This window comes from Scyliorhinus torazame, chromosome 2 (genome assembly GCF_047496885.1).
Source record: "Scyliorhinus torazame isolate Kashiwa2021f chromosome 2, sScyTor2.1, whole genome shotgun sequence".
Classification (NCBI taxonomy): domain Eukaryota; kingdom Metazoa; phylum Chordata; class Chondrichthyes; order Carcharhiniformes; family Scyliorhinidae; genus Scyliorhinus; species Scyliorhinus torazame.
In genome coordinates, this window is record NC_092708.1 from 27138123 (window position 1) to 27165419 (window position 27297).

The window sequence follows — 27297 nt, forward strand, 5'->3', positions numbered from 1 at the left end:
CATTGGTGGTCATCTTCCAAAATGCTATAGACTCTGGAGCAGCACGGTAGCATTGTGGATAGCACAATTGCTTCACAGCTCCAAGGTCCCAGGTTCGATTCCGGCTTGGGTCACTGTCTGTGCGGAGTCTGCACATCCTCCCCGTGTGTGCGTGGGTTTTCTCCGGGTGCTCCGGTTTCCTCCCACAGTCCAAAGATGTGCAGGTTAGGTGGATTGGCCATGATAAATTGCCCTTAGTGTCCAAAATTGCCCTTAGTGTTGGGTGGGGTTACTGGGTTATGGGGATAGGGTGGAGGTGTTGACCTTGGGTAGGGTGCTCTTTCTGAGAGCCGGTCAGACTCGATGGGCCAAATGGCCTCCTTCTGCACTGTAAATTCTATGATAGTCTATGATAATCAGTTGCTACAGATTGGAGTGCAACAAGTGTCACCCCACTAATTAAAAAGGGAGGGAGGGGAAAAAAGGGAGAATTACAGACCAGTTAACCTGACATCAGTCGTGGGGAAGATGCTGGAGTTTATTATAAAAGATGTGATAACAGAAGACTTGCAAAGCATTAATGGGATTGGATAAAGCCAGCATGAGTATCATCCTTAACTAATCTACTGGTGTTTTTTTGAGTAGAATAGATAAGGGAGAACCAATGGATGTGGTGTATTTGGACTTTCAGAAGGTTTTTGATAAGATTCCTCATAAGAGGTTAGTGGGCAGAATTAAAGGACATGGGATACGGGGTATTGGTATGGATCGAGAACTGGTTGACAGACAGGAAACAGAGAGTGAGAATAAATGGGTCTTTTTCCGAGTGGCAGGCAGTGACTAGTGGGGTACTGCAGGGATCAGTGTTGGGTCCCCAGCTGTTCACAACATATATATAAATGTTCTGGATGAGGGAACCAAATGTAACATTTCCAAGTTTGCTGACAACACAAAACTAGGTGAAATTGTGAGTTGTGAGGAGGATGCAAGGAGGCTTCATGGTGATTTAGACAAGTTGAGTGAATGGGCAAACACACAGAAGATACAGCACAACATGGCTAAACATGAAGTTATACACTTTAGTTTGAGAAACAGAAAGGAAGAGTATTATTTAAATGGTGATGTATTGGGAAGTGTGGTTGTACAAAGGGATCTGGGTGTCCTTGAACACCAGTCAATGAAATTGGAGAGGCAGATGCAGAAAGCAATTAGGAAGGTAAATGGTAAATGTTGGTCTTCGTTCAAGATGATTTGAGCTCAGAAGTAGAGATGTCTTACTACAGTTATACAGGGCCTTGGTGAGACCACACCTGGAGTATTGTGTGTCGTTTTGGATCCCTACCTAAGAAAGTATATAGTTGCCATCGAGGGAGTGCAGCAGAGGTTCATTAGGTTGATACTGGGTCGTCGGGACAGTCCTATGAGAAGAGATTGGTTCGACTGCTGTCTGTATTCACTGCAATTGATAAGAATGAGAGGCGATCTGATTGAAATGCATCAAATGAGAAATTTCTTCACTCAAAGGATGGTGAACTGTGGAATTCTCTACCACAGAAGCATGGAGGCCAAGTCACTGAATGTATTCAAGAAAAAAACAGATCCATTTTTTCAGATTTTAATGGCATGAAGCGGTATGGGGAGAAAGCAGGAATATTGTAATGAGATAGAGATCAGGCCTGGTCATATTGAATGGCGGAGCAGACTCGAAGGGCCAAATGGCCTCCTCCTGCTCCTACTTTCTATGTTTCTCCTCTTAACCATCTCTGCCCAGCTTTCCGGAAGATCTTGTTCCCACAGAGCAACAAATGGTTGCAGAGTTGACATGATCGCTGATTCTCCAAGTGGCAGGGCTGGAAACTCTTGATATTACAGTAAAACTGATTGACTTTCTCCTCTGTTAAACATATCGGTCTTCATGAACAAGTCTCCGGATTGCATATGGGGATTCGGTCCAATGTTGTATTCTGTGTCCAGACGATTGTCTCCAAGATTGGCTTAAATCCTGGGAAAAAGCCTGGGTGTTGTTCTGTGTTTTTCCTCAAACGTTTGTCTTGTCGTGTTCCCTTAAGTCACTTCAATTAGCGCGTGGCTCCCAGCGGACGTTGATTATAAAAGAGGTTCAGAAAGTTGAATTAAAAGGACCATAACCCGATTTGTTCACGAGGAGGAGTTACTGATTTTCCAAGTTTCTCTGTTACTCCAGAATCATACTGGGGAGATTTTCAGCACACGATCGGGCATATCTCAGTCTCCCCTTGATCAGACTGTTTGAACCAAGAAACCTTAGGTGAGCATTGGAAAACCGCGCAATGCGGGAAAGGAGAGAAGAGATAAATCAGAGTAATGGGACGACTGTTGCTCGTTTTAGCCTTAGTTTAATTTCTCTTGTTCTATCACCTTTGCTCTTGAGTCGCCAGGTATCTTTCTGATACCGCCACGTAGTTCAAGTCCGAGTAGTGATCAATAATCCAACACACCGCTTAGTAAGAGTTAAATCAATGCACATTTATTACATACAGTAATCAACACTTATACATTAATTCTACTTCTAAGCTACTTCCTACAACTAACAGACCAATACTTAACTTTGGAAATGGCCCACCAGGTCAGGGAAACGAATGGCCTTTCGTATGGGTTCTGAGCCTGCGGGATTCAAAGCAGGTACAGGTCGATAGTCAGGAGTGCCTATCTCGTAGCGAGCGTTGGAGTAAGACTTACGGTTCTCGCGGCTGTTGTAGAAGGTCAGCAGAAGGGTCTCGAAGGGTGCGGAGAGGAGAAGAAGGGTCGATTTGAACTTGGACTCTATCCTTATAGTCCCCAGGGGCTTCCCGCCTTTCGGGGCGGACCCTGTACCTGGTTCCAAGTGATTGGACTTCGTCCCAATCACTTGGTTCGATATTCTCCAATGCTGGAACGATTCCTTGATCGATGGGCGGTTTTGGGGTGGTAGTTCACCTCTATTTTGTGTAGGCTTCTGCTGGCGCCGAAAAGTCTGGGTTGGCTTTGTGTGTCTAATTTGTTGCACATTGTTTCTGGGGATTGCTACTTACTATGCAGATGGCTGGTGTGTTGTTATGTTGATGGCTGCAGGTATCGATTCTGTCTGTCCTCCCCAGAGGCGAATACACAGTTTTGCCTGCAGCTGCCTGTTTGAGTCCTGTTGGCAGATTTTCCCATCAGCCTCTTCCGTTTGCCATTTTAAATCGGGGTTTGGCCATTCTAATCAGGAGTTAGCCATTTTAACTGGCTACATGACGGATGAGAGATTGTGCTGTGCCGAATTTCCCTCAACGCCTGTATCCCAGGCTGCCGCTCCCAGTGAGGTATCGAGGGAGTGCTGACATAGCAGAGGTGGTACCTCTCAGACATTGAACCAAGTCTCCCCACTTGGGTGGGCCTAAGACATTGCGCACTCACTGTTTGCAGGAGAGTCCTTCCCGGCGCTCTGGTCAACATCATCAATCCAGTTATCATTCCACTGCTGATTGTGGGAGCTTGTTATGTGTAAATTGGCTGTTGTGTTTCTTACATATGTCCCCACATTTACCTAACACAGCAATGTGTTAATGATTTGACATAAGAACTTAAGAACTAAGAGCAGGAGTAGGCCGCCACCTGGCCCCTCGAGTCTGCTCCGCCATTCAATGAGATCATGGCTGATCTTTTGTGGACTCAGCTCCACTTTCCGGCCTGAACACCATAACCCTTAATCCCTTTTTTCTTCAAAAAACTATCTATCTTTGTCTTAAAAACATTTAATGAAGGAGCCTCTACTGCTTCACTGGGCAAGAAATTCCATAGATTCACAACCTTTGGGTGAAGAAGTTCCTCCTAAACTCAGTCCTAAATCTACTTCCCCTTATTTTGAGGCTATGCCCCGTAATGCTGCTTTCACCCGCCAGTGGAAACAGCCTGCCCGCATCTATCCTATCTATTCCCTTCATAATTTTATATGTTTCTAGAAGATCCCCCCGCATCCTTCTAAATTCCAACGAGTACAGTCCCAGTCTACTCAACCTCTCCTCGTAATCCAGCCCCTTCAGCTCTGGGATTAACCTAGTGAATCTCCTCTGCACACCCTCCAGCGCCAGTACGTCCTTTCTCAGGTAAGGAGACCAAAACTGAACACAATACTCCAGGTGTGGCATCACTAACACCTTATACAATTGCAGCATAACCTGCTTAGTCTTAAACTCCATCCCTCTAGCAATGAAGGACAAAACTCCATTTGCCTTCTTAATCACCTGTTGCACCCATAAACCAACTTTTAGCGACTCATGCACTAGCACACCCAGGTCTCTCTGCACAGCAGCCTGTTTTAATATTTTATCATTTAAATAATAATCCCTTTTGCTGTTGTTCCTACCAAAATGGATAACCTCACATTCGGGGGTCGGGCATGGGGATGGTCGGGGATTGTTGTTGTTGTGTTTGACGGGGGGTTCTTTGTTCTTGTTTAGTTTTGGTTCTGTGTGGGTGGCTAGGGTGGGTTGGGCACTGTTTTGGTCGGGTCTGTCGGGTGGGCTCTTGGAGGGGGGCAAGTAAACCTGGAGGGGGGCAAGTGGATGGCCGGTAGGGGGGATGGGGCCCCGTGGGGGAGGGTGAGGCCCGAGTCGGGGGTGAGGGGACTGGCCAGTAAAAGGAGCTACGACAGAGGAGGCTGGGCCGGTCAGGCGGAAGCGCGGGCTTTTTCCTACATTGGAGGGGGCGGGGCCGGGGCGGGGTAGCGAGGGTTTTTTCCCGCGCTTGGGATGGAAGGGGGAGGCGGAGAGCCTACTGGTGGGTAATGGAGGGGGAGGGGAAGTCCCCCAATGGCAGGAGTCGAAGGAGAGGTGGGAGCGGCTGGGGTCAGCAGGAGTCAGCTGACTTGCAGGAGTGCAATGGGGGGAGCAATGCAGCTAGGAGGGGTCCTAGCTGGGGGTTGGGGGTGGGGTGAGGGGGAACCGGGTTGCTGCTGGTATGGTCAAGGGGGAGCTGGAGCGAGTAGAGGGGGTTGGGACGGGGGTCTGCCGCTGTGGGGAACATGGGGCATGGGCGCGTGGCTGGCCGAGGAGGGGTTATGACTAGTCAGCGGGGGAGGGGGGCGGGTAGCCCCCTGATCCGGCTGATAATCTGGAATGTAAGGGGGCTGAACGGGCCGGTCAAGCGGGCCCGGGTGTTCGCGCACCTGAAGGGGCTGAAGGCGGATGTGGTCATGCTCCAGGAGATACACCTGAAGGTGGCAGACCAGGTAAGATTGAGGATGGGGTGGGTAGGCCAGGTGTTTCATTCGGGGCTGGATGCCAAAAATCGGGGGGCTGGCGATCTTGGTGGGAAAGAGGGTGTCGTTCGAGGCGTCGAGCATTGTGACAGACAATGGCGGCAGGTACGTAATGGTCAGTGGTAAACTGCAAGGGGAGAGGGTGGTGCTGGTCAACGTGTACGTCCCGAATTGGGACAATGCGGGTTTTATGCGCGCATGTTGGGTCGGATCCCGGACTTGAAAGTGGGGGGCCTGATAATGGGGGGAGACTTTAACACGGTGTTGGATCCGGCACTGGATCGCTCCAGGTCTAGGACGGGTAGGAGGCCGGCGGCGGCTAAAGTGCTGAGGGCGTTTATGGACCAGATGGGAGGGGTGGACCCTTGGAGATTTGCAAGGCCGGGGGCTAGGGAATTTTCATTATTCTCGCACGTTCATAAGGGCATTCCCGGATCGACTTTTTTGTTATGAGCAGGGCGCTGATTGCGAGAGTAGAGGATACGGAGTACTCGGCGATAGCCATTTCGAATCACGCCCCGCATTGGGTAGACCTAGAGTTGAGGGAGGAGAGGGACCAGCGCCCGTTGTGGCGCTTGGAGGTGGGGCTGTTGGCGGACGAGGAAGTGAGCGAGCGGGTCCGAGGAAGCATAGAGAGATAACTGGAGGCCAACGATAACGGGGAGGTCCGAGTGGGGATGGTCTGGGAGGCGCTGAAGGCAGTGGTTAGGGGAGAGCTGATCTCCCTTAGTGCCCACAAGGAGAGGAGAGAGCAGAGGGAGAGGGAGAGGCTGGTGGGGGAGATGGTGAGGGTAGACAGGAGGTATGCGGAGGTGCCGGAGGAGGGACTGTTGAGGGAGAGGCGTAGCCAAAGGCCGAATTCGACCTGTTGACCACCAGGAAGGCGGACACGCAGTGGAGGAAGGCCCAGGGGGCGATTTATGATCATGGGGTAAAGGCAAGTCAGATGCTGGCGCATCGGAAGCGGGACGCAGCTATGGAGATCGGGGGAGTTAAGGAGTGTGGGAGTGTGGTGCGGAGTGCAGTTGGCATCAATGGGGTCTTCAGGGACTTTTATGAGGAACTGTATCGGTCCGAGCCCCCACTGGAGGAGGGTGGGATGGGCCGCTTTCTGGACCAACTGAAGTTCCTGAAGGTGGAGGAGGGACTGGTGGCGGGATTAGAGGCCCCGATTGGGCTGGAGGAGCTGGCCAAAGGGATAGGGAGCATGCAGGTGGGGAAGGCACTGGGGCCAGACGGTTTCCCGGTCGAATTTTACAAAAAATTGCTGGGCCCGTTGCTGGTTCGGACATTCAATGAGGCAAGGGACTGGGGGGGGAGGGGGGGTGGAGTTGTCGATGTCCCGGGCACTCATCTCCTTGATCCTGAAGCGGGACAAGGATCCCCTGCAGTGTGGGTCTTACAGGCCGATTTCCTTGTTAAATGTAGATGCCAAGGTGCTGGCGAAGGTCTTAGCCACGAGGATTGTGTGCCGCAGGTCATCCATGAAGACCAGACGGGGTTCGTGAAGGGGAGGCAGTCGAACGCGAATGTGCGGAGGCTCCTGAACATTACTGTGATGCCGGCGAGGGAGCGGGAGGCGGGGATAGTGGCGGCGATGGACACTGAGAAGGCCTTCGATAGGGTAGAGTGGGGGTACTTGTGGGAGGTGCTGAAGAGGTTCGGGTTTGGGGAGGGGTTCGTCAGGTGGGTTAGGCTGTACGAGGTCCTGATGGCAAGTGTGGCCACGAACACGAGGAGGTCTGAGTACTTTCGGTTGTATCGAGGGACGAGGCAGGGGTGTCCTTTGTCCCCCCTGCTCTTCGCGCTGGCGATTGAACCCCTGGCTATGGCACTGAGGGAGTCGAGGAACTGGAGGGGGTTGGGGTGGGGAGGAGCATAGGGTGTCGCTCTATGCGGACGACTTGCTGCTATATGTGGCGGACCCAGTGGGGGGAATGCCGGAGGTAATGAGGATCCTTAGGGAGTTCGAGGATTTCTCAGGGTACAAGCTCAACATGGGGAAGAGTGAGTTGTTTATGACCAGGAGAGGGGGATTGGCGAGCTCCCACTAAAAAGGGCGGAAAGGAGCTTCAGGTATTTGGGGGTCCAGGTGGCCAGGAGCTGGGGGGCCCTGCATAGACTTAATTTCACGAGGCTGGTGGAGCAAATGGAGGAGGGGTTTACGAGGTGGGACGCGTTGCCGCTGACCCTGGCGGGTAGGGTGCAGTCAGTCAAGATGACGGTGCTCCCAAGGTTTTTGTTCCTGTTCCAGTGCCTCCCCATTCTTATCCCGAAGGCCTTCTTTAGGCTGGTCAACAGGAGCATAACGGGGTTTGTGCGGGCGCGAGGGACTCCGAGGGTGAGAAGGGTGTTCCTGGAGCTGAGTAGGGATGGGGGGCGGGGGGGGGGGGGGGGGGGGGGGGGGGGGGGCTGGCGCTGCCCAACCTTTGTGGGTACTACTGGGCTGCCAATGTGACGATGGTGCGCAAGTGGGTGATGGAGGAGGAGGGTGCGGCGTGGAGACGGCGTCTTGTGAGGATACAAGTCTGGAGGCGCTGGCAACGGCGCCGCTGCCGCTCCCTCCTATAAGGTGTACCACGAGCCCGGTGGTGGTGGCTGCCCTCAAAATTTGGGGGCAATGGAGGCGGCACAGGGGGGAAGTGGGGGCCTCGGTGTGGACCCCGAAACGGGGGAACCACCGGTTTGTCCCAGGGAGAATAGATGGAGGGTTTTCAGGGTGGTACAGGGCAGGGATAAGAAGGTTGGAGGACCTGTTTGTGGGTGGGAAGTTCACAAGCCTGGGTGGGCTGGAGGAGAAGTACGGGCTCACCCCGGGAAACGCCTTTAGGTATCTACAGGTAAGGGCGTTTGCCAGACGGCACGTGGTGGAATTCCCGCTGCTGCCGCCACGCACGGTACAGGACAGGATGCTCTCGGGGGCGTGGATTGGAGAGGGGAGGATCTCGGCAACATACCAGGTGATGCAGGAGGACGAGGAGGCCTCGGTGGAGGTGCTGAAAGGTAAGTGGGAGGAGGAGTTGGGGGAGGAGATCGAACAGGGGACGTGGGCAGATGCCCTAGCGAGGGTGAACTCTTCGTCTTCGTGCGAGGATGGTGTCGAGGGTGGTAGGATGCTAAAGTTCAAATCTCATCTGAAAGATGTCACCTTCAACAGTGCAGCACTCCCTCAGCACCTCACTGAAGTATTAACCTAGTTGAGCTGTTTAAGTCCCTGGTTTGAGACTTTAAACCCACAATTTCTGTAACTTAGAGCAGAAGGCATAGCCCACCGCTGAGCTCAGTCAGGGTTCCTACTCCCGTTGTCGATCCCATGACCTTTGCATTGCGGGTAAGGCCAAGGAACATGGTTGCCTCACTGTCCGCTCTTTCTCAGTGCTCGTGATAACGTACTGCTGCCTGAGCGTGCACGCTCAGGAGAGGCTTCGGAGCAAAGTCCGATTGCAAAATGTTCAGATCTTTAAATCATTTTCCCAACAATAAACGTGTCTGCAGCAGACTCTGCGGTTTCATAATTTTATAGTAAGACGTCTTACAACACTAGGTTAAAGTCCAACAGGTTTGTTTCAAATCATTAGCTTTTGGAGCACTGCTCCTTCCTCAGGTGAATGAACGGTACCAGAGTCCTGTTGGACTTTAACCTGGTGTTGTAAGACTTCTTACTGTGCTCGCCCCTGTCCAACGCCGGCATCTCCACATCATAATTTTATAATGGAAGACTTGCTAATGACCTTATTGGTTGCCATTAGTAAGTGGGAAGCATTACCATTTATCGTACATCGACCTTTGGAGCTTCAAAAAATCCTCCCACGAAGAGAAGTCGACTTGTAAGCTGTGTGTAAAATGTGCTGGTGTAGGTGGTCCACATTTTGATATGTGTGGGTGTATCTTAAACGCCCAAAACATGTATTGTTGAGTTGAAAGGTTATGGTCAACTCCTAATGCGAGAAACGTGTATTTCTCAGCTGAAAAATGTGGAGTCAACCTTTCTGCAGAGAACTGGCCCAAACATGCATTTTGGTACCAAAAACATGTGGTCATCTCATACTCCGGATCGACCTATACGCACCAATCTACAGTGAACAAAATGCACACCAGCATCAAGGAATTTGAGCAATGTTCTATGTGGTGAAAGTTGTTTTAAGATGCACAGATTGTTCTTTGAAAACCATTGAGAATCCCCTGCAGTCTGTGACTCCTCACAAGAACATTGGGGAAAGGTGAAACACTGGAGCTCGACCAATGAAGTGTCGCTGACATCGTAGACCAGTGTTCAATAAATTCTTGATTGTTTGGGAAGGGAAGGAGCCACATGTCACACTTGAAGCACAGAGGCTGCAACTCAACATCTTACAGCTGAGAGGGAGGCCATTTGGCCCATCGCTCTTAGGAGACTGGTCAGGCAGAGTCCACAGGCAATCGGGTTGAACCTGGTCTGTTGGTGGAGTGTGATTGAAGATCACAATGACCGTTTCTCATTCCATTGTTTATGTTTTTGAAAATCTTCGCTGCCCTTCAACAACAGGGACTTGCATTTACGTAGCATTTTTACTGCATTGAGAAATATCCCCAAGGCGCTTCACAGGAGCGAGTATCAAGCAAAACTTGGCACCAAAAGATTGGGTCGAGGAGGTAGGTTTGAGGAACTTCCTAAAGGAGGGAAGACAGTTAAGAAATGCGGAGAGAGTTGGGGTGTATTTTCCAGAGTTTGGGCCCAGGCAGCTGAATGCTCAGCCATCAATGGTGGAGCAAAGAAAATTGGGTAAAGTGCAAGAGGCCATAATTAGAAGAGTCCAATGATCTCAAACGGTTGTGTGGCTGGAGAATTTAGTAATTGTGAATGCACGAATCAGAATATTGCTCCTTTGAGACTAATGAACTGTTTTATTCTCTCTCCTCTCATTTCCAGGGCATTGTGGACTACATGGGAAAGGATAAGTAAGTGATGTGCCTTTTTCAACACTGCATAAATGTACTGTCACCTTCTGATATAGATAGACAGGCAAGGACATTAGATCTTTGCAAAGAATGGTTTGAAGCTCTTCATTACCATCTGTTGCTCCGTGTCTAGCGCGCATCTCTGAATTCAAAGGTTAAGAGTTCAAGTTCAACTTCGGGAACTTGAGTAGAAAATCCATGCGGATACTTCAGTGCAACACTGAGCGAGAGAAATGGTGCTGGAAGTGACATCTTTCAGATGAGCGCATGGTGTTCTCTGCTTGATTGAGCCAGTATTTATCCCTCGCCTGTCAGGTCTTCCCTGAACCGTGCTGGGAGCAGTGTTCTGACAAGTCATATAAGTAGGGTGAGAGAGAGGGCTGTCAGCTAAATAGTTGGCGGCGAGCGATCAAGTTTGGGAAGATGTGATAAATTAAATAGAGAAGACAGGGCAAGCGAACAAGGTAACAATAAGGAAAATGATGATCAGTGCATAGCAGGAAGGGATAGTGGGTGGAGTTTTCCCTTCTGGGACATGGTCCCATGGTGAGGGCAGGAACAAAGAATTTTCGGGCGTGGAGGCCGCTGGGAATTCAGGTTGCATTGTGCAGCCCCGACATCATTAGTTATGTAGTCCGCGGTTTCCCAATGTATCGCGGGGCGGAGCGGGCTGGATGGTGGGGCCCCACCGTCACATCCCAGTGTTATATTAAAAGGGCATCCAGGCAGCAACCTACCCAATGTTGAAGATAGAAAAATCCACATCCTGGAAGATCCTGAGAATAGGGGATGGGCCTCTTGGAAGATCCTGAAGCCAGAAGATTGATATCATAGATCCTCCACTCGCGCACAGCTGCACATGGTGTTCCAGGGCCCAGTCGCTGGAGGCCTCCATCGTCTCTTCTGACCTCCGCAAGTTTCCCAAGGTTTCCTTCAGATAATAACAATCGCTTATTGTCACAAGTGGGCTTCAATGAAGTTACTGTGAAAAGCCCCTAGTCGCCACATTCCGGCACCTGTTCGGGGAGGCTGGTACGGGAATTGAACCCACACTGCTGGCCTTGTTCTGCATTACAAGCCAGATGTTTAGCCCACTGTGCTAAACCAGCCCCTAGGTGACTTTAACTAAGGTGTAGATAACTAAGGAAGTTAAAGATAGGTGCCAACATGTTGGTCCAGACATGATCTGAACCAGCATGATTTTCCACTAGCGCACAGACGATTTGGGGGGGGGGGGGGGCGGGGGGCGTTGATTGCGGTCAGGTCTTCATCTGTGCCCCAGTAATAGCCTCTGACAGGAATGGCAGCCCACCATGGCGGGCGGGAGTGCAAGTCCCTTTACACTGGGGGGAAGCTGATTTTTCAGCTCCTGTCATGTTGTTTTCCCCCGGCCCCCACCACCCACCATTAAACCCGCTGCGGGGGGCGGAACGGCAACATTCTGCCCAGGGTATACAAAGCTGAGTGTGCGCCAGCAGATAAGGCTAGAGGTTACAAAAATAGTAACAAGACAGAAATAAAGGTCCTACACATGTCGCATTTGTAACAAAACAGATGAATTGACAGCATGACCTGATAGCCATTACAGAGACATACTGCAGGATGACAAAGACTGGGACCAGATCATCCAAAGGCACAATGACATTTAGGAAGGACAGGAAGCGAAGAAAAGGTGGAGGGGTAGCTCTGTTAATTAAGGATGTAATTCGAAAAATAGAGATTACTTTAGATCTGGTAATCCAGGTGTAGTTTGGGTAGAGATGGAAAATAGAAAAATAGGAAGTCATTTGTGGGAGTGGTTTATAGCCTTCCTAACAATAACCACAATATAGGACTGGGTATACCAGAAGAACTAATGGGAGCTTGTGTGAGATGTACAGCGATAATTCTAAATGATTTTAATCTACATATAGATTGGATGAATTAGATTGGCAATGGCAGCCTGGATGCTAGGTTCAGAGGGTATTTTCAGGACAGTTTATTAAAGCAGCACATTCTAGCACCACCCAGAACATAGATACAATGAAACAAGATTAAATAATGATCTCATAATCAAGGCATCCATTGGTAGCAGTGATCATACTGTGAGTGAGAGAAGAATGGATCTAAGACTAGTATTTCAAACTGAAATATGGGTAGTTATGAGGGCGTGAAGCCACAGCTGGCTAAACCGAATGGGAAAATTAGGTTAAAGGGAGAGATGCAATGGCAGACATTTAACGAGTTATTTCAGAGATGCTATATTTCAGTGAGACAGAGACTCGAAGGGAAGGACACATTGGGCGGGATTCTTCGTGACCGGCGCAACGCCGGCGTCAAAAGCGGCACAAACCACTCCAGCGTCGGGCCGACCGGAACGTCGAAAATCCTCCGACCCGGAGGTCGCTAGCAGCGGCGTGACACCATTCGCGCCGGCGTCACCCGTCATTGACGCTGCACGGCGTTGCAGCACTAAAGACGCCCTCGCTGGAGACCAGGCAAAATACCCGCCCGCCGCGTAGCTCCGAGGTTCCAGGAGCGGGCCATCGAGGCGCTCCTGGACACAGTGGAGCAGAGGAGGGAGGCCCTGTACCCCGGACACGGCCGCAGGGTCGCCCCACACCTCAGCCGGCACCTGTGGAGGGAGGTGGCAGAGGCCGTCGGCGCCGTGGCCGTAACAGCCAGGACAGGCATCCAGTGCCACAAGAAGGTCAATGATCCCGTCAGGGTAGCCAGGGTGAGTACCCCCCCCCCCCCCAACGATGGGCGGGACAGCCGTACCTGAAACCGACATAGCTGCACCCACCCATGCAGGCTGCATTGGCAGGATGGGGTGTGAACCTATGCCAACATACACACAACCGCTGGTCTGCAAGTATATGTCTGCCTAACACTGTTGCCCTTCAACCCCCCCCCCCCCCCCCCCCCGCCCCGGGCAGGAGAAGCGGCACATAAAAACCGGGAGCGTGAGAGGACCGGAGGGAGTCCACCTGAATCACCGTTCACGAAGAGAGGGCCCTGGACCTTGCAGGCGGAATTGAGGACCGGGAGGTTGCGGATGCAGAGGTCGGGGGCGCACCACCAAGTGAGACCCCCAGCTGCCTGCCCCTCTCTCCCCAATCCTCCTTCCCCCATACCCCCTTTCCCCCCTTCCCCATTCCCCTCTTACCCCCTTCCCCAAACCCCCTTTTCCTCCTCCCCGTCTCCCTTACCCCTTCCCCATTTCCCCTTTCCCTATCCCCCCTTCCACCCCATACCCCTTTCCCCATTCAACCCTTTCTCCCTGTCCTCCATTCCCCCTTCCCCCATCCCTCCTTCCATCCCCCTCTGCGTGTCTAACCATGCATGCTGTCTTGTGTATTGCAGGACCACACGTCGACCCACCCGTCCATGCGGATGCCGACCGCCCCCAGGACGCGCCAGGGCGGTCACGAGACAGGGATAGACCCGGCCCGTCAGGCATACGACGCCCCCACCCAGTGCCAATGCGCCCGCGAGCCAGGGATAGACCCGGAGCGTCAGGCGTACGCCGCCCCCATCTAGTGCGAGTGCGGCGACGCCGGCGGCCACACCCAGCGACAGGGAGGGCAGCCGCAGCAACAGACCCCATCGCAGCCGACCCAGGACACTGACACACAGGACACACCCACCCAGGACACACCCACCCAGGACACACCCACCCAGGACACACCCACCCAGGACACAGCCACCCAGGACACACCCACCCAGGACACACCCACCCAGGACACACCCACCCTGGACTCACCCACCCTGGACACACCCACCCTGGACACACCCACCCAGGACACACCCACCCAGGACACACCCACCCAGGACACACCCACCCAGGACACACCCACCCAGGACACACCCACCCAGGACACACCCACCCAGGACACGCCCACACGGTACACACCCACACGGTACACACCCACCCAGGACATACCCACCCAGGACACGCCCACCCAGGACACACCCACCCAGGGTACGCCCACACGGTACACACCCACCCAGGACACACCCACCCAGGACACACCCACCCAGTACACACCCACCCAGTACACACCCACCCAGGACACACCCACCCAGGACACACCCACCCAGGACACACCCACCCAGGACACATCCACCCAGGACACACCCACCCAGGACACACCCACCCAGTACACACCCACCCAGGACACACCCACCCAGGACACACCCACCCAGGACACACCCACCCAGGACACACACGGCCAGGACACACCCACCCAGGACACACCCACCCAGGACACACCCACCCAGGACACACCCACCCAGGATACACCCACCCAGGATACACCCACCCAGGATACACCCACCCAGGACACACCCACCCAGGACACACCCACCCAGGACACACCCACCCAGGACACACCCACCCAGGACACACCCACCCAGGACACACCCACCCAGGATACACCCACCCAGGATACACCCACCCAGGACACACCCACCCAGGACACACCCACCCAGGACACACCCACCCAGGACACACCCACACAGGATACACCCACCCAGGACACACACACCCAGGACACACACACCCAGGACACACCCACACAGGACACACCCACACAGGACACACCCACCCAGTACACACCCACACAGGACACCGACACACAGGACACTGACACACAGGACGCACCCACACAGGACACACCCACACAGGACACACCCACCCAGGACACCGACACACAGGACATCGACACGCAGGACATCCACACACAGGACGGATGGACAGGAAACACCACCCCGTACTTCGGGTCGGATGACGAGCACAACATGACGTCACTGCTATCTCCTACATCCTTCACCATCGCAGGGACACTCACCACGGTTGGGCCCTTTAGCGATGAGGCCTCTGGCACACTAACTGGTGCACACAACACAGCCGTCCCAGTACAGCAGGTGGAGGTAGGAGCAGCCGAGGGGTTGGGCAGTTGGAAGGCAGCCCGGCGCAGGCAACCATCTGATGCCCAGAAGGGTCCCGGGTTCCTGGAGTTACCACACCCACCCAAAAACCCAGTGCAGTCACGGACCAAGGGACGATCGAAGGGGGTGACGGCCGGCTTGTGGCAGCTGCAGACGCAGGTGGAGGAGTCCACCCGCGTGCAGGAGCAGGGAGTGGTGCCTGTCATGCGTGCCACCCAGGCCGACAGCCCATGGGTGGCGTCCGCGGTGGAGGCTATGGGTGCGACGGTGTCAGACATGGGGAGAAGTATGCAAGGCCTGTGGCTGTCCATGCAGGCGGCGTCCGTGGCCCAGGACATGGCTGCCCTCTCACAGGCAGCCATGGCGCAGTCCCAGCAGTCCATCGCTGAGGGCATTGGCGACATTGCCCAGGTGCTGTCCGGTGTCGCCCACACACAGACAGGCATGGCCAACATCCTGAGCTCCATGCTGCAAACGTGCAGACCCTTGTTGATACTAGGTCAGGCCTTCAGGATTGGCAGCGCCGGGGGGGCGTCGGATGCTGGATCCGTTCGCACCCCTGACCCATGTAGAGACCCGGATACCCCGAGGGAGGAGGAGGTGCTGGGTCCCGTTCCGTGTCCCCCTGTAGGGGAGGTCCCAGAACACCGCGACACCTCGGACTCCCACCCCACCCCCGTTCCATCCCCGGTGCATCTGGTGGGCAATGGGCAGAACAGGCTGGCACCACACCATCCCAGTTGCCCGAGCCGCGGCCTGGCCCATCCAGGCCGGGCCGCCCCAGGAAACGGCCGCCAGAGGGATCCCGAGTCACAGGGCAGGAATCACAGGAGTCCATCTCCAGTTTTTTTTTCTTATAAATTTAGAGTATCCAATTCATTTTTTCCAATTAAGGGGCAATTTAGCGTGTTCAACCTACCTTGCATGTCTTTGGGTTGTGGGGGCGAAACCCGCGCAAACACGGGGAGAATGTGCAAACTCCACATGGACAGAGCCGGGATTGAACCTGGGACCTCGGCGCCGTGAGACTGCAGTGCTAACCACTGTGCCACCATGCTGCCCGTCCACCTCCAGTTCTGCTGTACCATCTGGGGAAGCACCTAGACTTCCCGTAAGGCCAAACAATTAGACGCTGAGTAAGTAGCCACGGGTGCAGGGCACAGACTAGTTATAGCCCCCACCACCAGCCCCCCTAGGCTGTGAACCGGGCGGCTATCATCCCGTCCCGCTGGCCCTGCCGGTAACGATGGGCAGCCGCCCGCCCATGCCATGTCCAGCCCGTCTGCCTGGTACATTGCCCCCATCCTCCTCATCCGGGGAGGCCTGCCCTTCGTCGCTGTGCTCATCCCCCAACCCCTCCCTCTCCTTTGCCTCCAGCACATCGCCCCTCTGCTGGGCTATGTTGTGCAGGACGCAGCAACCACAACGATGCGGCCGACCCTATCCGACGGGTACTGGACGGCCCCTCCAGAGCAGTCCAGGCACCTGAAGTGCACCTTCAGCAGCCCAAAGCACCTCTCTATCACACTCCTGGTCGCTGCATGGGCATCGTTGTAGCGGTTCTCCACGTCAGTCTGTGGCCTCCGTATAGGCGTCATCAGCCATGACCGCAACGGATAACCCCTGTCGCCCAGCAACCAGCCCCTCAGCCGGGGGGCAGGGCTGTCCCTCGGGCATGGTGGGGATGAAAGATTGCGCCAATACGATTGAGTCATGTCCACTGCCCGGGTACCGGGCGCAGACGTGCAGGATCCTCATGCAGTGGTCACAGACCACCTGCACGTTCATGGAGTAGTCCCCTTCCTATTCGTGAACACGGCCTGTAATCAGCTGGTGGCCGCACGGCGACGTGCATCCCATCGATCGCCCCCTGGACCATGGGCATCCTGGCCACGGCAGCGAAGCCCGCTGCCCGGGCATCCTGGTGGGCACCGTCCACAGGGAACTGGATGTACCAGTCCGCGATGGCATACAGGGCGTCCGTCACTGCACGGATGCAGCGGTGCACCGATGCCTGTGAGATGCCGGACAGTCCCCATTCGGCGACTGGAATTACCCGTGGCATAAAAGTTCAGGGCCACTGTAACCTTGACGGACACGGGGAGAGGGTGTCCTTCCCCAGTCCCACGCGGTGCCAGGTGTGCCATGAGATGGCAGATATGGGCGACGGTTTCCCGGCTCATCCGGAGTCTCCTCCTGCATGCCCGGTCCGTGAGGTCCTGGTACGACGTGCGGCGCCGGTACACACGGGGCCTCATCGAGCGTCTCCGTCGCCGTGGCACCATCACATCCTCGTCCTCCTCGTCGTGCCGGGCGGGCTGCCCTCCAGCCTGGGCGGCTGCCACCTGCCTCCCTGCAGCACGCTCCTCTGCGGCAGCCTCCGCCGCCTCCCTGTTACGCACCTGCTCCAGCTCCCCCAGGGCAACATGTAGAAGTGCGGCTCCCGCCATGGCGGCCAACATCGCTGGGTGATGCCCAAACATTACGGTCTGCAGGGGGTGGGGTTGGGGGGGATAGACGACAATCACCATTGCCCATAGCTCCCCCCTGCAGCCAGGTGCCATGGGCTGCATGGTCGTGGCTGTTCCTGAGCACAGGCAGCACCGCCCCATCCCCGTCACTCGCCCCCCCCCCCCCGGTCCGTCCATCCGCGTCCCGGCACTCACCCTCTTCCCCCCCGTTCCCGGCACTCACCCTCTTCCCCCCCCCCATTCCCGGCACTCACCCTTCCCCCCGTCCCCGGCACCCTCCCCGGCCGCACCCTCCCTGGCACTCCCCGCCCCCCCATCCCGGGGCCGCCCCACTACGACCCCTACCTCCGCGACTGGTTGACGCCGTTAAATAGGTGGTTTGATTCACGCCGCCGTTACCCGTGGTCACGTCGGCAGGACTTCGGCCCATCCGGCCCGGAGATTCGGAGCAGCCCCGGGGCCCATAGCGCCGCGCCGTGCCTCGCTATTCTGCGAGGCGTGTGGCACGATTCCCGTGGGCGCAAATATTTGGCTGCCGGAGAATATCGCGGGCGGCGTCGGGGCGGGCTTCACGCTGCCTCCCGCCAATTCTTCGGCCCGGCAGGGGGTCGGAAAATCCCGCCCATTATCTGTAGATAACTAAGGAAGTTAAAGATAGTATCAAATTGAAAGAAAAAGTTATAGTTCCACAAAGGTAAGCCGCTGGTCAGAAGCTTGGACAGAATGTAAAGGACAGCAAAGAATGACTAAAAGATCCATAAGGAGGGAGAAATGAGAGTACAAGAGAAAGCTAGCTAGAAATTCAAAATGGTTAGGGAGAGTTTGTACGGATATGTGAAGAGGGCAGGTAAGACGAGCGTTTTTCCTCAGAGTGAGAATGGGGAATTAATAATGGAAAATAAGGAAATGATGGATGAATTGAACAGATAGTTTGCACCTATCTTCACGCCAGAGGATACAAATAGCATCCCAGAAATAATTGTGAATCAGGAGGTGAAAGGGAGCGAGGAACTTAAAACAATTAGAATCATCAGGAAAGGATACTGGGAAAATTCTTAGAACTAAAAGCTGATAAGTCCCCAGGTCCTGATGGGCTTCAGCCTCCAGTCTTGAAGGAAGTGGCAGCTGAGATAGTAGACGGATTGGTTTTAAATTTCCAAAATTGCTTAGATTCTGGAAAGGTTCCAGCAGATTGGAAAATAGTGAATGTGACTCTTCTATTCAAGAAAAGAGGGAGACTGAAAACCGGAAACTACAGGCCAATTATCTTAACATCAGTCATGAGGGAAATTGGTGGAATCTATTATTAAGGCGGTTGTAGCGGGGCTCTTAGAAAATCTCAATGTAATCAGACATGATTCTGTGAAAGAGAAATCATGTTTGACTAATTTATTGGAATTCTTTGAGGAAGTAACAAGCAATGTGGATAAAGGGGGACCTGTGGATGTACTGTATGCAGATTTCCAAAAGGAATTTGATAAGTTGCCACATGAAAGGTTACTCTGCAAAATAAGGACTCGTGTTGTAAGAATAACATATTTGCACGGACAGAGGATTCGTTAGCTAACAGCAAACGGAGTAGGCATAAATGGGTTATTTTCAGGTTGGCAAGATGTGGCGAATGGTGTGCCACACAGATCAATACTGGGACCTCCAACTATTTACAATTTATATCAATGATTTGGATGAAGGGGCCAAATGTGTGGTTGATAAATTTGCTGATGACACAAAGGTAGGTAGGAAAAGAAGTTGTGAAGAGGACATAAGGGGCCCGCAAAGGAACAAAGATAGGGTCAGTGAGTGGGAAAAGATTTGGCAGACGGAGTACAATGTGGGAAAATGTGAACTTGTCCGTTTTGGCAGGTTGAACAGAAAAGCAGTATGTTTAATTGGAGAGAGATCGCAGAGCTCGGTGGTACAGCAGGATCTGAGTGTCCTGGTACATGAATCACAAAAAGTTAGTTTTCAAGTACTGCGAGTGTTTCGATGGAATGTTGTCATTTCTTGCAAGGGAAATGGAAAGTAAAAGTATGTTGGCTACAGTTGTACAGAGCATCGGTGAAACCACATCTGGAGAATATTGTACTGTTTTGGTCTCCCTATTTACGAAAGGATATAAATGCGTCAGAAGCTGTTCAGCGGATGTTGACTCGGACTGTTTCCTGGCATGTGAGTGGAGGGTTTAGCTGATGAGGAAAGGTTGGGCCTGTGTTCACTGGAGGTTCGAAGATTGAGAGGTGATCTTATTGAAAACATGTACGGCGCTGAGGGAACTTGAGAAGGTGGATGCTAAAAGGATGTTCCCCCCTTGTGGGAATGACTAGAACTAGGGGCAACAGTTTAAAGATAAGGGGTGTTCCATTGAAGACAGAGACGAGGAGAAATTATTTTACCTCAGGGGACGTGAATCTTTGGAACTCTCTTCCACAGCGAGCGATGAGGGCAGGATCGTTGAATATTTTTACGGCAGAGGTAGATGGATTCTTGACTATCAATGGAGTCAGTGGTTATCGGGGGTGGATGGAATGTGGAGTTGAGTCCGCAGTCGGATCAGCCATGATCTTATTGAATGGTGGAGCAGTCTCGAGGGGATGAATGTCCTCCTCCTGCTTTTAAATTGTTTATTTGTAGGTAAGAGGTTGGGGGGGTGGATCGGATCCAGGTCAAAGGTTTGAAAACCAACACAGCAGATTGTGAAAAGCGATTTGCACCAAATGGATTTTGCGCTTAAAATTCTGTGTTCTTTAGCACTTTAAAAAAAATTTTGCGATGTAGGCGGTCACTGGTTGGGCCAGCATTTATTGCCTATCCTCAAGTGCCCTCCATTCCAGAGGACGTTTGAGAGTCACCAACATTGCTATGAATCTGGAGTCTGAGGGATTAAACTGTGTAACACTTCCGATAAGTGTCAGAGGGGAGTGCACAAGCTAGTGATGAACTTGGAGAGCAAATAAGGACAGTGCAGTGGACATGCTTATAGAATGGAAATGAAAGGTGACAGGATATAGATGATGTCATGCATTCAGGCATCTTTCTATTCGATTTGGGAATTAATTCTGCACAGTGATATCTTGGATCAAGTCCAGATCAAACCACGGAGTCCTGCAAGGTACCCTGAGGTCATGTTCCTGGCGTTGACATTCCTGCTTTGAAACAGGTTCTGTTGGAAAGACACCTTAACCTGGAGATTTTTGCAGTGGAATTCTCCCAAAAGCAACCAAATTAGGGAGGCGGTGGTGGTATTGTCACTGGACTAGTACTTCAGAGACCCAGGGTAATGCTCTGAGGACCTGGTTCAAATCCCACCTGGTTCAAATCCCACCACGCAGATGGTGACATTTGAATTGAATAGAAATCTGGAATTAAAAGTCTATTGACGAGGAGAAGCCTATTCACTCAGAGGGTGGTGACCTGTGGAATTCTCAACCACAGAAGGCTGTGGAGGTCAAGCTGAATATATTTAAGAAGGCAATAGATAGATTATTCTGCTGTAAAGGTGGTAAGGGAAGAGCGCTGAGGTACGATGCTGAGTTCAGCCATGATCATATTGAATGGCGGAGTCGACGCGAATAGCCGACTCCTGCTCCTATTTTCTATGCTTCAAAAGCCACTTATCATTTTGAACACCCTTATTAAATATCTCCTAAATCTTCTTGAGGATAAAGATTTTGGGCTGCATTCACCGTCCCTGAGGCTGAGTGCCGACACCAACGGAAGATCCGTGGTGTTTCACGACGGGAAAATCGTCGCAAAACCCTCACCGATTCTGCTACTGGTGAGGGGCTAGTGCCAACGCTGCGTGAAACACCCGCGGAAAACGTTTGGAGAATCGCCGGGTCCTGCGCTGCACTGGCCGCCGGTTGTGCTGGACCATGTACCCACCCACCCCGACCCCACAGCCCACCTCCTGGCCTCCCCCGCCACCCCACCCACCCCCACCCCCCACCCCCCCCAGCCCTGGCAGAAGCGGCCAGCGGCACAGATCTCGGCCGAGTGTGACGACGCTGGACACTGTCCGCACGCCCTCTCTCTCCCTCCGCAGCTGGCACGCCAGGCTCCCGACCGCTGAGACCACACGTGGCCCGTGCCATCGGGACCTCAGCCATCGGGGGGCGGAGCATCGCAGCTGGGCCCGCTAATGACACTCCCAACGGGGTTGCGGCTGCTCGCTGCGCACGTCCCGATGACACGGATTTGAAGGGGGCGGGGCTTCGCGACCCAGCGTCAAAACGGCGGCTGCCCCGATTTCGGGATGGAGAGCCGTTCTCCACCCGGTTGCCGTTTCCGATCTCGACGTCGGGCAATGGAGAATCCCGGCCTTTGTCTTTTTACCTTTATGTATCATCCAGGACTTCAGTTTTAATAGAAAAATTCCCAGGAAGCACAGCTGGGAGCTGGAGATTGGATATTCAGAAACTGCTGATTGTTAAACAAGGGAACCTGTCGGAAGAGTAATCTGGGTGCGGAAGGCCGTGGTGCAGTGGGTACCGTCGCTATCTCTGCGGCTTTGATGGTCACAGAAGATGTGTGCATAACGTGCTTGATCATCAGCTCATACGTCTTGCCAATGTGCCTGATATTTTTTTATTCGTTCACGGAATGTGGGCATGGTTGGCTTGGTCAGCATTTATTTCCCATCCATAACTGCCCTTGAACTGAGTGGCCTGTCGGGCCATTTCAGAGGGCATTTAAGAGTCAGCCACTTCGCCATGGGTCTGGGTTCCTTGAACACCAAGGCAGAGACCCTCATAACATTTAAGAAGTATTTAGATGGGAACTTGCGATTCCCCAGGCATTCAAGGCTATGGACCAAGTGCTGGAAAATGGGATTAGGTGGTTGTTTTTGACCGGCGCAGACGCGATGGGCTGAAGGGCCTTTTCTGTGCTCTATAATTCTATGACTCTGTGACATGTAGGCCTGGTCGGGTAAGGGTGGCAGATTTCCTTCCTTAAAGAACACTACGTGAACCAGGTGGTTTCGTAGTGCAATCGACAAAGGGTTCATGGTCATCATTCGACTGCTCACAATTTCTTTAACTTTCGAATTCCCAAACTATATTAAACTGGCATCAGGCGTTTCATCTGTCCCGAAGTCTGCTGTGCAATTTTAAATCTAGTTACTGCAATTGACTCTTTAACTCAGAACACTTTGTTTACTCTTCCTTCAATTGTCCTGAACAATACCTTGATCTCTGTTCTCTTACCTTCAGGTCTCATAAACACTCTTTCTGTTCCATTGCCTGGTTATCCAGGCAGTAACTGGTAGACTAGGAAGCCTGCCTCTGTGCAGTCCTTGGCCATCTTCTGGCAGAGTTGAGGGATGTTCACTCCCTGAGGACCTGGCTCCAATTGCCCAAAATTCCAGCTAAAACTAAAACTTAAAAGCTTTTTTTATTCTTATAATGGCCTCCAGTTGCTCAGCAACCCCCACATGTTTATACCTTTTAATTAATCTTCACACCATAGCCCTCTCTAAGCTTAATAGAGGGTTTGAATACAAGAGCAGGGATGTATATCTGAGCCTATAGAAGGCTCTAGTCAGATCCCATTTGGAGTATTGTGAGCAGTTTTGGGCCCCGTATCTAAGTAAGGATGTGCTAGCCTTGGAAAGGGTCTAGAGGAGGGTCACAAAAATGATTCCTGGATCTCTCAGGTCTCTGGGTCGGTACTCATTGGAGTTTAAAAGGATGAGGGGGGACCTTAGTGAAACTTACAGGATGCTGATAGGCCCAGATAGAGTGGAAGTGGAGAGGATGTTTCCACCAGTGGGAAAAATTAGAACCAGAGGACACAATCTCAGACGAAAGAGTCGATCCTTTAAAACAGAGATGAGGAGGAATTTCTTAAGCCAGAGGGTGGTGAATCTGTGGAACTCTTTGCCACAGAAGGCTGTGGAGGCCAAATCACTGATTGTCTTTAAGACAGAGATAGATAGGCACTAGTTCATATGCACCTAGATAGATAGGGGCTGGTTTAGCACACTGGGCTAAATTGCTGGCTTTGAAAGCGGACCAAAGCAGGCCAGCAGCACGGTTCAATTCCTATACCAGCCTCCCCGAACAGGCGCCGGAATGTGGTGACTAGGGGCTTTTCACAGTAACTTCATTTGAAGCCTACTTGTGACAATAAGCAATTTAAAAAAAACATTTTTTTTGATTAATAAGGGGATCAGGAGTTATGGGGAGTAGGCAGGAGAACAGGGATGAGAAACATATCAGCCATGATTGAATAGTGGAGCAGACTCGATGGGCTGAGTGGCCGAATTCTGTTCCTTTGTCTTATGGTCTTAATAGAAACACAGTTGGAACGTAATCAACTCCCACACAGCCAAACCCGTGTCAAGCATGAATCTAACTATAGGTTTTATCCTTACAGGGATAGAAACATTAAATTAAACCCATTTAACCTATACCTTATTTCTAATGTTTACCAATACAAATATAAATCCTTTAAGACTACCTTCATTTTCCTAACATCTGCCATTCTGTTACTTTGTCTGAAGTGGATTGTTTTACACTTATCCACATTATACTGCTGTTATGGGCCAGGGTTTAGAGAACCCCAAAGTGTATCAGGGAGTTCACCTGAAGTAAATTCTTTAAAGAGATCTGGCACCTTCTTATCAATCACCTCTTGATCCGGCTGTACAATCTTTTGCACCTCCTTCGCTTCACTTGGGCTTTCCTTGACCACTTTCACAACCCCCACTGTCTTATCCTGCTTTACTACATCAGCCTCCCCAGTGCTTCCCTTCAACCACCAACACTGGCTTTACATGGCCTAGTTTATTACAGTGAAAATATTTGAAACATTTCATGTCTCTCCCACCCTCCTGGATTTCTTTTTTAATCTGAGGTACACTCCCCTTCTTATCTCCCATCAGATCATTTTTGCCTTTACCGCTTGAGTATTTCTCATGTCCCCCAGTTTCTATCCCTCACAGGCTGAAACTGATGTCGAAACCAAGCATTGGTTTATGAACTAATTCATAATCATCTGCCATTTCTGCTGCTAACCTTGCAGTTTTAACCGTCTGCTCTTCCACATGAGTTCTCACTACATCAGGAATTGAATTTTTAAACTCCTCCAAAAGCATAATTTCTCTGAGAGCTACATACAGAGAGGGCTGGTTTAGCACACTCGGCTAAATCGCTGGCATTTAAAGCAGACCAAGGCTGGCCAGCAGCACGGTTCGATTCCCATACCAGCCTCCCCGAACAGGCGCCGGAATGTGGCGACTAGGGGTTTTTCACAGTAACTTAATTTGAAGCCTACTTGTGACAATAAGCGATTTTCATTTCATTTCATTTCATTTCATTTGGTCCATGTTCAAAGCCCTTATCCACCTATCAAAATTACTCTGAGCCTTTCAAACTCCATGTATGTTTGACCAAATTCTTTCCTTAAATTTCTAAACCTTTGTCTGTAAGCTTCAGGCACTAGTTCATATGCACCTAAGATGGATTTTTTCACCTCCTCATACGTTCCAGATACCTCCTCCGGTAGTGATGCAAACACTTCACTAGCTCTACCTACCAGCTTTGTTTGAATCAGTAATACCCACATGTCCCGTGGCCATTTCATTTGTTTAGCCACCTTCTCAAATGAAATTAAAAAGGCTCTACCTCCTTCTCGTCAAACCTTGGCAATGAACAAAGAACAAAGAAATGTACAGCACAGGAACAGGCCCTTCGGCCCTCCAAGCCCGTGCCGACCATACTGCCCGACTAAACTACAATCTTCTACACTTCCTGGGTCCGTATCCTTCTATTCCCATCCTATTCATATATTTGTCAAGATGCCCCTTAAATGTCCCTATCGTCCCTGCTTCCACTACCTCCTCCGGTAGTGAGTTCCAGGCACCCACTACCCTCTGCGTAAAAAACTTGCCTCGTACATCTACTCTAAACCTTGCCCCTCTCACCTTAAACCTATGCCCCCTAGTAATTGACCCCTCTACCCTGGGGAAAAGCCTCTGACTATCCACTCTGTCTATGCCCCTCATCATTTTGTATACCTCTATCAGGTCGCCCCTCAACCTCCTTCGTTCCAGTGAGAACAAACCGAGTTTATTCAATCGCTCCTCATAGCTTATGCCCTCCATACCAGGCAACATTCTGGTAAATCTCTTCTGCACCCTCTCTAAAGCCTCCACATCCTTCTGGTAGTGTGGCGACCAGAATTGAACACTATACTCCAAGTGTGGCCTAACTAAGGTTCTATACAGCTGCAACATGACTTGCCAATTCTTATACTCAATGCCCCGGCCAATGAAGGCAAGCATGCCGTATGCCTTCTTGACTACCTTCTCCACCTGTGTTGCCCCTTTCAATGACCTGTGGACCTGTACTCCTAGATCTCTTTGACTTTCAATACTCTTGAGACATATGCTTGGACATATTTAAATAGATTCCCATCAAGCCTTCGACTTTTGACGCTCTTTCTCACTATCCTCATGAGTATCATCCAACTGTACGTTTCCCTTTACGTTTGCCAATTTTAACTGACTGTCATGTTTCATGGCCATTTTCTGAAGTTCAAACTCTCTCTCTTTATCTTTTCCCTGATCTGTATCTCCGTTTCTCTTTCTTTTTGTTCTGCTAGGGCTATTCTTTCTTTTCTCCTTTTTTCTCTCTCCTTTTCTTTTTTCTCTCTCTCTCTTTCTTTTTCCTCTCTTTCGATTTCAAACTGCTTTAATTCATTCTCATGTTCCATTTGTTTAACTTGCAACTGAATTTTTGCCATTTCCAATGAGTCAAACTGTATCTCAGGCAACTTTAAATGCTTAGCCACCGCCATAATTACCTCATCTTTTCACATTTGTCAGGTAATGTTAACTGCAATGTTTTTGCCAAATCTAACAGTCTGCTTTTAGTCTCTGTCCGTAAGGTACTACGTGTGACCGTCTCCACCCCCAAAAACTTCAGAGCCTCTGAAAGAGCCATTGTCCACAACACACTCCCCACTTAAACTAGAATACCACACCTGATAAGCTACCACAATATGCTCACCCCTCACTGTCTTTAAGTTCACTAAGCCAATCCAATAGATGGACTTTTATCCCCCTCGAGCCCCCAATTTGGTGTGGCCAGGGTTTAGAGAACGCCAAAGTGTATCATGGAGTTTACCTGACCCACAACTTTTAATAGATTGTGGTATGGGGAGCACACGGCCCACTCTACAGGTGTGGTACAGCAGAAATGGAAAAGTATTTTTTAAAGCGAAATAATGTTTATTCTATGAACTCAAGTTAACCGTTTTAAAACATACAGTAATATCTTAGCAACCATTAATTCAAATACAACCCCCAAAGAACACAACACTAGGTAATCCTTAACAACTTCCCAAACAACATCCAGAAGACAAAAGAAACACCTTTTAACAGAAGCACATTAGGTTTATATTCACTACTGAGAACATTTATAATTCTGAATTCACCAAATGATCAAGAGATATTCTTTTGATGGCAGAGAGAACAGCAGTTCACCTGCTTGGTCTGGCTTCAGCTCCAACACTGAAAACAAAACTAACGACCTGCAGCAAACAGCCTAAAACAAAAGTAAAAAGCTGACAGACAGCCCAGCTCCACCCACACTCTGACTTCACTGCAGTAGTAAACACCCATTTCTTAAAGGTACATTGCTTAAACACCCATTTCTTAAAGGTACTCTCACATGACACTGCATCTGCCATGTATTTGCCCACTCACTCAAATTG

At 51.4% G+C, this 27297-nt stretch overlaps 1 protein-coding gene across 1 annotated transcript in view; it reads left to right on the plus strand.

Moving 5' to 3' along the window:
* adcy5 (adenylate cyclase 5) overlaps positions 1 to 27297 on the plus strand; it is a 494269-nt gene that overhangs the window by 375876 nt on the left and 91096 nt on the right. The window contains exons 9-10 of the mRNA XM_072468291.1: positions 10149 to 10177; positions 19444 to 19537. Coding sequence (XP_072324392.1) covers positions 10149 to 10177; positions 19444 to 19537 — 123 coding nt within the window. The remainder of the gene's footprint in view (positions 1 to 10148; positions 10178 to 19443; positions 19538 to 27297) is intronic.